The sequence below is a fragment of the Triticum urartu genome, chromosome 5A, assembly GCF_056163025.1.
Source record: "Triticum urartu cultivar PI428250 chromosome 5A, HENAU_Tu73, whole genome shotgun sequence".
NCBI classification, from domain to species: Eukaryota; Viridiplantae; Streptophyta; class Magnoliopsida; order Poales; family Poaceae; genus Triticum; species Triticum urartu.
Genome location: NC_141877.1, coordinates 398,344,829 through 398,357,594, shown reverse-complemented (window position 1 = coordinate 398,357,594; position 12,766 = coordinate 398,344,829). Strand labels below are relative to the sequence as shown.

At 38.5% G+C, this 12,766-nt stretch overlaps 2 protein-coding genes across 2 annotated transcripts; both read right to left on the bottom strand.

Annotated features, from left to right (window-relative positions):
* Window positions 1-4,051: 4,051 nt before the first annotated feature.
* LOC147971578 (uncharacterized) lies at window positions 4,052-5,697 on the bottom strand. Its single transcript, XM_087522809.1, has 3 exons — window positions 4,938-5,697; window positions 4,719-4,837; window positions 4,052-4,601 (listed from the first exon to the last, which is right to left on the bottom strand). Exons 1-3 carry the CDS (start codon window positions 5,680-5,682, stop codon window positions 4,185-4,187), a joined length of 1,281 nt encoding a protein of 426 aa, XP_087378935.1. The 5' UTR covers window positions 5,683-5,697; the 3' UTR covers window positions 4,052-4,184.
* Window positions 5,698-5,835: 138 nt separating this feature from the next.
* LOC147971577 (uncharacterized) lies at window positions 5,836-7,165 on the bottom strand. Its single transcript, XM_087524026.1, has 2 exons — window positions 7,141-7,165; window positions 5,836-6,734 (listed from the first exon to the last, which is right to left on the bottom strand). Exons 1-2 carry the CDS (start codon window positions 7,163-7,165, stop codon window positions 5,836-5,838), a joined length of 924 nt encoding a protein of 307 aa, XP_087380152.1.
* Window positions 7,166-12,766: the final 5,601 nt, after the last annotated feature.

Sequence of the window (12,766 nt, the reverse complement as noted above, 5' to 3'; positions counted from 1 at the left end):
GGCCATTAAAGAGCTCAATTATGATTCCGAACTTGCCGGTGAGAAGAGGCTATTTGACATTAGCTCACTTGATGAATGGAGAACCCAGGCCTATGAGAATGCCAAACTGTTTAAAAAAAGTTAAAAGATGGCATGACAAAAGGATACAAAAGCACGAGTTTAATGTAGGTGATTATGTTTTGCTATACAAATCTCGTTTAAGATTTTTTGCAGGAAAACTCCTCTCTAAATGGGAAGGTCCTTACGTTATCGAGGAGGTCTATCGTTTCGGTGCCATAAAAATCAACAACTTCGAAGGCACAAATCCGAAGGTGGTGAACGGTCAAAGAATCAAACATTATATCTCGGATAATCCAATAAATGTTGAAACTAATGTTATTGAAACCGTAACCCCGGAGGAATACATAAGGGACACTTTCCAGAACGTTTCAGACTCCGAAAAGGAATAGGTATGTGGTACGGTAAGTAAACTGACTCCAAAATAGTTCTACTAGCAATTTTTCTCCGTTTTGGAATATTTAAGAAAATAGGAAAATAAGAAGCAGTTCGGTAAGGACACGAGGCGTCCACGAGGGTGGAGGGCGCACCCTACCCCCCTGGGCACGCCCCCCTGCCTCGTGGGCACCTCGTGTGCTCTCTGGACTTCGTTTTCTTGCACGATACTTATTTTGGTCAGTAAAAATTCATTATATAATCTCTCGAAGGTTTTGACAACCGTACCATGCAAATATCCTCTGTTTTTGTTTCGAGCTGTTTTTTGTCAGATCTAGATCGCCATGACTTCTTCAAGTGCCCCCAAGGACAAGTTCTTCGAGAAGGTCATCAACCCTACCTCGCAGAGGTGCTGCAACATCCTCAAACCATTGAGATGCATGAAGGGTTGCTGCACATTCGCGATGTTGAGGGACCAAGGAGGACCGGAAGCGTGGAGACAAGACTCGAAGCAATGGAGCAACAAGTTTTCAAGTGCCAGGAGATGGTGGAATGTGGACTCGACGCCAAACACATAATGATCACGGAGTTCACCAACAACCACAAGCTAGATGACAGGAACATTGGGGAGACCATCTTCAAGCTTCACGACAAAATCGAGCACCTCCAAGCCCAGATCTATGATCTGCAAAACCAAAACTGTGAGTATGAATATAGATTCAAGAGGATGAGTTTGGCTGCAGATTCGAGGATCCTGGAGACTCGATCATCCTTCTATGATGGTGAGCCTATGCCTTGGAAGATGGACGCCAAGCCTACATCATCAACAACTCCATCATCACCACCCCTGAGGAAGGAGACATAAACACATGGGTATGGGCACTCCCCTTGGCAAATGCTAAGCTAGGGGGAGGTGCCCCGGTATCGTATCACCATCACACTTCTATCTTTACCATTTTCTTAGTTCGATCCTTTTGGTAATATCTTGATCTAGTAGAATAAAGTTTTAGTATGATCTAGTTTTGAGTTTTGCTTTATGATCCTTCTATGTAATCGAGTCCGTGAGCTATATATAATAAAGATTAGTGTTGATTCAAGGGCTTGGTCATCTTGCTATGATCTTGAGGGAATAAAAGAAATGATAAAAAGAAATAAAGAGACCATATTGATCTTATGGAGAGTAATGACTTCACATATAAAAGAGTATGATGAATAAAAGTTGTTGAGAGTTGACAAACATAGTTTTGGTCATCGTTGCAATTAATAGGAAGTAATAAAGAAAGAGAGGTTTTCACATATAAATATACTATCTTGGACATCTTTTATGATTGTGATCACTCATTAAAATATGACATGCTAAAAAGTTGATGTTGGACAAGGAAGACAACGCAATGGGTTATGTTTACTTATATCCGAAATAAAGTATATTGTCATGGATCATACAACATGTTGAGCTTGCCTTTCTCCCTCATGCTAGCCAAATTCTTTGCACCAAGTAGAGATACTACTTGTGCTTCCGATTATCCTTAAACCTAGTTTTGCCATGAGAGTCCACCATATCTACCTATGGATTGAGTAAGATCCTTCAAGTTGTCATCTTGCATGCAATAAAAATTGCTCTCTAAATATGTATGATCTATTAGTGTGGAGAAAATAAGCTTTATACGAGCTTGTGATATGGAAGAAATAAAAGCGACGGACTGCATAATAAAGGTCCCTATCACAAGTGGCAACATAAAGTGACGTTCTTACGCATTAAGATTTTGTGCATCCAACCATAAAAGCACATGACAATCTCTTATTCCCTCTACGAAGGGCCTATCTTTTATTTTTGTCTTATACCTTATACAAGAGTCATGGTGATCTTCACCTTTCATTTTTACATTTTATCCTTTGGCAAGAACATTGTGTTGGAAAGATCCTGATATATATATATATATATATATATCCAATTAGATGTAAGTTATCATAAACTATTATTGTTGACATTTATCCTTGAGGTAAACGGTTGGGATGCAAAACTATAAGCCCCTATCTTTCTCTATGTCCGATTAAAACTTCATACCCATAAGTATTACGTGAGTGTTAGCAATTGTGAAAGACTAAATGATAGATGAGTATGTGGACTTACTGAAAAGCTCTTATATTGACTCTTTCTGATGTTATGATAAATTGTAATTGCTTCAATGACCAAAATCATAGTTTATTAGTTTTCAATGAAGTTTCTGATTCATACCTGACATTGTGAATAGATTGTTACTTTAGCATAAGAAATCATATGACAATATATATATAGGTAAAATAGATGGGGCACCTAGGTGCCTGGGCACCTTGATAGTTTTTGGACACTGTGATATATTTAATTTGTTTCCTAACTATTCGTCATGCAATGCTTTCCATGTTTATGTTTTATTTTTGGGTCTAACTATTTGGCATGTAAGACTTGACATAAAATAAAATGTATTAATGTTGATTTTGTTCGAATTGCTGCAGGTATATAATACACGTATTTTTGTTTCCTAACTATTTAATACAAATATCTAATACGTACCAACGAAATTATATACATATGCATGTATGCACATATTCAATAATTTATTTTTTGAACTATTACATTTTTTCTTCCTAATTATCTAAAATAGGTATCATATACTTACTAACGAAAGTATGTACGTACGTGGGTATATATACACACAATAATTTATTTTGTTGGCTAACTGCATTTTATTTTTTTCCTAACTATCCAATACGGTTATACAATACCTACTGACAAACATATTGTATCACCCAGTCGACGTATATAACCACATATATTGAAAAGGGTAGAAAAATATTGTACATACCCGGTCGATGTATATACCCGGTTATGTGAAAAGATGTAGGAAAATATTATACATCAAATAATTCAAGTGGAAATACCCAAGGTGTCCCATATGGGCATCATATATATATATATATATATATATATATATATATATATATATATAGGGTCGCGCTATTCATCACCCTGGGTGAGGAATAGTTATTCTTCACCCCCCTCTATTTTACCATTAATGCACCGTAATTTTATGTTCCGTAAGTTTTGTCTTATTTCCGACGCAAAAAGAGATCGTTAGAAAATATATAATCGCCGTAAAAAATATTTTATGTTATGTAAAATTACAAACATAAAAACATAGTCTAAAATACACATAAACTGCAAATTTTATTGTCTTATGACCTATATTTTTATTTTCTTATGTCAAATTTTACGTAGTGAATCAATAGGAATGTAACTATTTGAATTCCAAACGTAATTTAATTATGAAATCATCGTAAGATTACCTCGGGTGAAGAATAACTTATTCTGCACCCTGGGTGATGAATAGTAACACTATATATATATATATGTATATATATCAAAGATTTAAATAGCGGGCTACGCCATTTAGCGGCGGCTCGACCAGCAGCTAAAAAAGGCTGTAGCGGAGCTATAGTGGGCTATGCCCTCATTTAGCTGTTTTACTAAATAATGAAAAAAAGGATAATAGCACACCATATAACTGTAGAAGGTTCAATATAGTACATAGCAACAAAAGGCAAACTTGCACATCACAGGAGTTGGTTCAGTCCAGCACATAACAACAAAAGGCACACTCGCATAGTAGATATATCATACCTTACACATATTTCAGTCTAACAACTAGCAGGACTTGCACATAACAAAAGTAAGATGGCAAACTACAGACAAACAACCATACAATTGCAGTGCATCAATCTGAATCAGCAGAGGCATAGTTAGACTCATCTCGAGCTTGATCATCTTCTGATTCCGAAGAGGAAGAACAAAGCATGGGATCTTCTTCAATGCTATTAAGAAGCGAGTGAATGCTCTTCTTCCTCTTCTTGTTGGCTACTGCAGGTCTGTTTCTTTTTCTTCCTTGTGGTTGTGATGTTGAAGTCTCTTGTTGAGCTTGGGCTTCATTACCTAAATGTTCGCCGGCATTGTCATCAGGAACGATCCCAGTAATGAACTCATTGTCTTCATCCTCCAGAATATCATTGGTGACCTTCTCTATGGGGTCTCTGTTCTTATTTTCTCTCTTATGCTGCAGCCTCGCGTTGAATTTGACAAAGACAAGATCCCTCAACCTATCACTGAGTAGTCTGTTACGCTTTTTTGTATGAACCTACATAGTGAAGGAAAATTGAGTGTAGGTGAAAAGAAATCAAGGAACACATGGTCACATGTGAGAACAGAAATCAACTATTTTGTACAGTTCTAGAGTTATAGTTTCCTTTCTTACTTGTTCAAATGTTGACCAGTTTCTCTCACAAGCTGAGGAGCTGCATGTCAATGTGAGGATCTTTCTAACCAATTTCTTCAGCTTGGGTGCGCTTGTGCCATGATTCAACCACCATTTTGTTGCATCAAGTCATTCACAGATTATTAGTTATATATTTAGACATATACAAAATGAGAAACAAAGAAAGTTTGAAACTGGTTTAAAACAAATTGCACTAACCTGGATCAAAATTTTTGTTTCTTCTCTGCCGTGCGGCAATGTCTGTTCCAAAAGACTGAGCCTCTTCTTCATACATGTTGAGTTCATCCATAATCTCCTCTTGCAACATCTCATCTTGAATCATCCTTGTAATGCAATGGATGACGGCTGCTCTGAATGATCCATCATTCTCAATCGCATTCTTGTTTGGATAGTAATAGTAGGGATTGAGAAAGTACCCAGCCAAATGTAGTGGCGTCTTGAGTTTGTTGTCCCACCTCTTGTCAATGATATCTATAAAAGCTTTGAAACGACTCTCATCATTGTCAAACCTCAAACTGATTTCCTTTTTTGCATCTAGCATACAACCATGGAAGACTCCCATCGCTGGCACATCACTATCCATCCTTCTCAGCACATTAGCCATTGGCTCAAAGAAATTGACAGCAGTGTCAACACCTTTCCGAAAGGAATCAGTTTGCACAACTTTTAGAGCCTTCTTACCCTTGTCCTTCTTTAAGTACCCCATGTCATTTAGCTCCTCTGATCTAAATAGTTTAAGCAACTCCTTCTTGTTGTCTTGCAAACCTTTTAGATTGAGATAAGCCGTGGCAAATCTAGTAACACCAGCACGAACCAAGTCTCTTCCAAGTGTTTTCCTCATCAAAGCCAAAACCCTCATATGAGCATACAAGAACACGGTAACTTGCCTAGCTTGGACAATTGTTTTCTCAACTAGAGGCAGCTTCCCAATATCTTCCAACATGAGATCAATACAATGGGTTGCACATCCAGACCAAAAAATGTTTGGTCTCTTTGCTTTCATTAGACTTGCAGCTGCTGTATTAACACTAGCATTGTCAGCCACCACTGGACAACCTTTTCTGGCCCTATATCTTCAATACACCTGTCTACAAGCTCATAGATGTATTTCCCATTTTTTTTTGACATCCGAGCAATCAACCGAATCCGTAAATAAGACCCCATGTGCGCTGTGAACAACTAGGTTCATTACTCCTCTGCCTTTCTTATCTATCCATGCATCGGTCATTACCGTACAACCTGTCTGCTCCCATGCTTTCTTATGGTTCTTGAATGAGTCAAGCACCTTCTTCTTTCTTTTCTGCAGGAATGGCCCACTCATCTCATAGGCACTAGGTCCTTGAAGGTCCTTGCCAAAATTTCCAATGGCCACAAGCATACTCGCAAAGCTAGGAAGTGTCACAGTGTTGTGTGGAATGCCAGCTTCATAGAAAAACTGACAGATGTACCCACAAGCTCTATTCCTCCTCTCTTCTGTCTTCTGAGATGACAACTTTGATTGAACCTTTTCGCTGAGAGTTTGCCCTTGATTCCTCTTGACACATTCTTCTACACTTGACATGCAGAACTTGTCCATAGGGCCACCTTGGGATCTGCTTCTGCTTTGTGTTGACAACACAATATCATTGTCACTGTCGTCATCACTCTCCTCTTCTCCCTCCGAGTGATCTATGTTAACTGAACTTCTTATCTTTTCCAATTCTGTGATTTTCTTATCCTTCGCATCATTACTCTTTAGGAGCAAAACCTTCATCTCCTCCTTCACATCCTGAGGAACCTTCTGGCATGGTGTAGCATTGCACTTCTTAATGCCAGCAAGGTGATACTTTACCCTTGTTACGCCGCTAGTTAATATCTTGTCACAGAAAATGCATTGCAGAGCGTATGCTCTATTAGGATCTGGCATGGTACAGTACTTCCGTGCAGCATCATTTGATGCAACAGCACGAGCTGCTGCTGTTTGTGGTACGGAGGATGTGCTTGAGATACCTACACCTATGAAACAAAAAAAAGAATTAAGTTAGGCAGAATAGAAATCAAACATAGCATCAGCCGCACTGAAACAACAATGTTTAATCTACTACAAAGTACAAACTCTACACAGGGGGCACAAACAACTCTCCAGGTCAATCAACATTTAATATATTCAGAGATTCAGTGCATATATGATTTCCCAAAACTAGATAAACCTAGGATGGAATTCGTATACATTCAGAAGCTATGAGTATTTGTTTTCTTAGTCTTCATTGTCACTCCAAGTTTAGAGATTCAGAAATTTCTCGGACAACAAGCAAGCACGCACATATAAGTATATAGCCAATATTTTGCATATAACAGAGATCCCATTACAATGAAGCTTGAAGAAGAGTAGAAAAAGGACAGATCTGAGGATAGAACTTGCCTGTCGATGGGGTCTGCTGACTCATTGCAGGCTAGGACGATGCTGCTTGGAGAAGATGGCTGAAGAGGGGGCGTCATCGGGAAAGGGCCGTCAGAGAAGGAGGCGTCGAGGTCGTGCACACTCGGGAGAGAGGCCGCCGCTGGGAGAAGCAGGCGTCGCTGGGAGAGGGGGAGTTAGTGAGTCGTCGCCGTCCCTGCTTAGTTGCCGCCGCCGCCAGCCTCCATAGCAGATATTTTGGGGAGGAAAAGGGATAAGGGAGGGTAGGAGTGCAGATGGTAGTTAGGGTAAAAGGGACACGAGGGGGCTTCACGCGTGCGATTTCCAATTTGGGCTGAAATTTTGGGCCGGGATCGCGGGAAAAAAACGCTAAACGCTAAATTTTCATAGCGCTATGGGCAATAGCGGCGCTATTAGCGGGCTTTCCTGGCCGGCCCTAAATTGGCCTAGCTGTAGCGGGGAGGGTCCAAAAACGCTATAGCTGGGCTATAGCGCAGCTATAGCCCGCTATTTAAAACTTTGATATATATATATATATATGTTACTGTTATAAGAATGATCATGATGCCCTCATGTCCGTATTTTATTTTATCGACACCTCTATCTCTAAACATGTGGACATATTTTTCTTTATCGGCTTCCGCTTGAGGACAAGCGAGGTCTAAGCTTGGCGGAGTTGATACGTCCATTTTGCATCATGCTTTTATATCGATATTTATTGCATTATGGGCTGTTATTACACATTATTTCACAATACTTATGCCTATTATCTCTTATTTTACAAGGTTTACACAAAGAGGGAGAATGCCGGCAGCTGGAATTCTGGGATGGAAAAGGAGCAAATATTAGAGACCTATTCTGCGTAACTCCAAAAGTCCTAAAACTCCACGAAAGTCAGTTTGGGAATATATAAAAATATTGGGCGAAGAAAGTACCAGAGGGGGGCCACCCACCGTCCACGAGGGTGGGGGCGCGCCCTACCCCCCTGGGCGCCCCCTGCCTCGTGGGCCCCTTGGCAGGCCTCCGGTGCCCATCTTTTGAGCTATGAAGTCTTTTACCCTGGAAAAAAAATAAGGAGGAAGCTTCTGGGACGAAGCGCCGCCGTCTCGAGGCGAAACCTTGGCGGAACCAATCTAGGGCTCCGGCGGAGCTGTTCTGCCGGGGAAACATCCCTCCGGGAGGGGGAAATCATCACCATCGATCCTCTCATCGGGAGGGGGTCAATCTCCATCAACATCTTCACCAGCACCATCTCCTCTCAAACCCTAGTTCATCTCTTGTATCCAATCTTTGTCCCAAAACCTCATATTGGTACCTGTGGGTTGCTAGTAGTGTTGATTACTCCTTGTAGTTGATGCTAGTTGGTTTATTTGGTGGAAGATCATATGTTCAGATCCTTTATGCATATTAATACCCCTCTGATTATGAACATGAATATGATTTATGAGTAGTTACTTTTGTTCTCGAGGACATGTGAGAAGTCCTGCTATTAGTAGTCATGTGAATTTGGTATTCGTTTGATATTTTGATGAGATGTATGTTGTCTTTCCTCTAGTGGTGTTATGTGAACGTCGACTACATGAAACTTCACCATTATTTGGGTCTGGAGGAAGGCATTGGGAAGTAATAAGTAGATGATGGGTTGCTAGAGTGACAGAAGCTTAAACCCTAGTTTATGCGTTGCTTCGTAAGGGGCTGATTTGGATCCATATGTTTCATGCTATGGTTAGCTTTACCTTAATACTTATTTTGTAGTTGCGGATGCTTGCAAGAGGGATTAATCATAAGTTGGATGCTTGTACAAGTAAGGGCAGTACCCAAGCACCTGTCCACCCACATATCAAATTATCAAAGTAACGAACGTGAATCATATGAGCGTGATGAAAACTAGCTTGACGATAATTCTCATGTGTCCTCGGGAGCGCTTTCCTTTATATAAGAGTTTGTTCAGGCTTTTCCTTTGCTACAAAAAGGATTGGGCCACCTTGCTGCACCTTATTTACTTTTACTACTCGCTACCCGTTACAAATTACCTTATCACAAAACTATGTGTTATCGATAATTTCAGTGCTTGCAGAGAATACCTTACTAAAAACTGCTTATCATTTCCTTCTGCTCCTCATTGGGTTCGACACTCTTACTTATTGAAAGGACTACGATAGATCCCCTATACTTGTGGGTCATTAGGGCTTATAATTTCGCCTCCCAACGTATTCACCTCAAGCGTGATGTCAACAATAATAACTCATGCTACCCATATCCAATTGGATATATGTGCCTAGATCTTTCCTCACCACATGATGCTTGCCAAAGGAGAAAAATAAAAGGGAATAGAGAGAAAAACTTTGACTCTTGCATGGAAGTAAATACATAAAAGTAAAAGGTCGGCCCTTCACAGAGGGAAGTAGAGGTTGCCATGCGCTTATTTGTTTGTATGCTCAACCCCTTAGTGCAAAAGAACGTCACATTATATTGCCCCTTATGATAGCAACCTTTATTATGCAGTCTGTCGCTTTTATTCTTTGCCATCACAAGTTTGTAGAACGCTCAATTTTCTCTTACACTAAATGATCTAACACTTTTAGAACCAATTTTTATTACCTTATTGCACCGATGACAACTTACTTGAAGGATCTTGCTCAATCCATAGATAGGTATGGTGGACTCTTGAAATAAGATTTGGGTTTAAGGGTTTTTGGATGCACAAGTAGTATCTCTACTTGGTGCGGAATTTTTGGCTAGCAAAGATGTGGGGCAAGCACCACATGTTGAAGGATCTATGACAATGTAACTTCTATGTGAATATGAACAAACATAAACCATTACTTTGTCTTCCTTGTCCAATGTCAACAATTTTGGCATATAATATTTTGATGGGGGCTCACAATCACAAAAGACTTCCAAGATAGTGTATTTGCATGTGAAAGTTCTCTTCCTTATACTAATTATTCAAGAATTGCTTGTATGACCAATATTGTGATTGTCAAGCTTCAAAAGATTTCCCTTCCGAAACCCAATGTGAAGCTACCACTAGGCATGATATGAACATGTAATTTCAACTTCATGATATTCAATTCATTCAACAATTTACTCATAGGATATAAGTGAAGCACAAGAGTTAATGACAAGCTACTCCAAAAAGATATACGTGAAGATCAAGCGAGTGGTTAAGTAAATAGGTAGCTATTTGAGGACTCTCTCTTATTTAAAAGTTTCAGATCTAAGTATTTTATTAAAACAGCAAGCAAAACAAAATAAAATTACTTTCCAAGCATAGCACACATCATGTGAAGAAGCAAAAACTTAGGCTCAACCGATACTCACCGATAATTGTTGTACAAGAAAGGTGGGATGCCTAATGGGGCATCCCCAAGCTTAGATGCTTGAGACTTCTTAAATAATATCTTGGGGTGCCTTGGGCATCCCCAAGCTTGAGCTTTTGTGTCTCCTTAATTCCTTTTATATCATGGTTTCCCTAAATCTTAAAAACTTTATCCACACAAAACTCAACAAGAACTCGTGAGATAAGTTAGTATAAACCAATGTAAAAACCTTATCATTTATCTACTGTAGCAAATCACTAAAATTATTATTCAACATTGCATACTAAATTCCTCTGCATATTTAATACTCCTATCCTCAAATAGAATCATTAAACAAGAAAACATATGCTAGAAGCGTTATCCACAAAGTGACTTTTTAATTGACACCCACTAGTGGTCAGTTTCTTCTTCCAAGTTGACTGGACCGGGTACCACATTTACCATAGGATATGCTTATCTGACGAGGTCCCTCGAGTCATCTCTGCCACTTAGAATTGCTTATGACCTGTTCTTAAATGCTCTTCAAAGTACTCAAGCTTCAAACTCCTTGCTAACCGATAAAAGGAATCAAGGTTAAAGGACTATATGACTAGCTCTTCCACATCCTCACCACCATTCATAAGGCTATACAAACAATGCAAACATAACAACAATCTGCCAAAATAGTACAGTCAGTAAAGAATGCAAGAGTATCAATAATTATTTAACTCCAAAAATTATGAAAATTTACCATACTATAGAAAATTTATCAGATCTTATTGTGCAAAAAGTTTCAACATTTTATCACATTCTGACTTTTCTAGAGAATTTTTGCAACAACGATAAACTTTCTGTTTTGAAACAGCAACATGTATACTTGCAAAATAAGCATGGCAAAGGCTATACTTGACATTTTTTTTGAAATAAAAGATGCAAAACATTATTATAAATAACAGTAAGAAAATCCTAACAAAATAAAATGATGCTCCAAGTAAAACTCATATCATGTGACGAATGAAAACATAGCTCCAAGTGAGGTTACCGATAATGTTGGAGACGAAAGAGGGGATGCCCCGGACTTAGTTTCTTGGATCTTCCTTGAATATTAACTTGGGGTGTCTTGGGAATCCCCAAGCTTAGGGTCTTGTCACTCCTTATTCTCCTCATATCGATGTCTCACACAAAACTTGAAAACTTCAATCACACAAAACTTAACGAAACTTCGTGAGATAGGTTAGTATGATAAAGAGCAAACCGTTTCACTTTGGTACTGTCAAAGACAAGATCCATAATTTTTCTCACACAATGCCTACTGTACCATATCATTTCCATAATTTATATTGAGCAATATAAGCCATAGAAGCTAGAAAACAAGCAAACTATGCATTGAAAACAGAATATGTCAAAAACAGAACAGTCTGTAGTAATCTGTACTCCAACCATACTTATGCTACTCCAAAAATTCTGAAAAATTAGGACAACCTGGGAAATTTGTCTATTAATCTTTTGCAAAAAGAATTAGTATTTTATCACATTCTGTTAAAAATAAGAATTATTTTCCTGAGCGCAAAAGTTTCTGTTTTTCATCAAGATCAAATCAATTATCACCATAGACCATCCCAAAGGTCTTACTTGGCACTTTATCGAAACAAAAGCTATAAAACATGATTGCTATAGTAGCATAATCATGTGAACACACAAAAATAGGGGGTAAAAGTGTTGAGTTGTCTCCCAACAAGCGCTTTTCTTTAATGCCTTTTAGCTAGGCATGATGAGTTCAATGATGCTCGCATAAAACATAAGGATTGAAACATAAAGAGAGCATCATGAATCACATGTCAAGCACATTTAAGTCTAAACCACTTACTATGCATAGGGATTTTGTGAGCAAACAATTTATGGGAACACGAATCAACTAGCATAGGAAGGCAAAACAAGCACAACTTCAAGATTTTCAACACATAGAGAGGAAACTTGATATTATTGCAATTCCTACAGGCATAAGTTCCTCCCTCATAATAATTTTTCAGTAGCATCATGAAGAAATTCAACAATATGACCATCACATAAAGCATTCTTTTCATGACACAAAAGCATAGAAAATTTATTATTCTCCCCATAAGTAAATTTCTGCTCATCAATATAGTGGGAGCAATCTCAACAAAATGACTATCATGAGAGTGAAAATTAAAATTATGATGACAAGTTTCATGGTTATCATTATTCTTTATAGCATACATGTCATCACCATAATCATCATAGATAGCAACTTTGTTATCATAGTCAATTGAAGCCTCATCCAAAATGGTGGATTCATCACTAAATAA

Excerpts from the sequence above, each read along its gene's own strand:
- LOC147971578 (XM_087522809.1), bottom strand. The coding sequence starts at position 5,682 with ATGTTGGAAGATATTGGGAAGCTGCCTCTAGTTGAGAAAACAATTGTC. Across the intron at positions 4,838-4,937 it reads AAACAAAAATTTTGATCCAG|CAAAATGGTGGTTGAATCAT; the intron begins GTTAGTGCAATT and ends GACTTGATGCAA. Across the intron at positions 4,602-4,718 it reads ACTGGTCAACATTTGAACAA|GTTCATACAAAAAAGCGTAA; the intron begins GTAAGAAAGGAA and ends TTCACTATGTAG.
- LOC147971577 (XM_087524026.1), bottom strand. The coding sequence starts at position 7,165 with ATGAGTCAGCAGACCCCATCGACAG. Across the intron at positions 6,735-7,140 it reads TCAGCAGACCCCATCGACAG|GTGTAGGTATCTCAAGCACA; the intron begins GCAAGTTCTATC and ends TTTGTTTCATAG.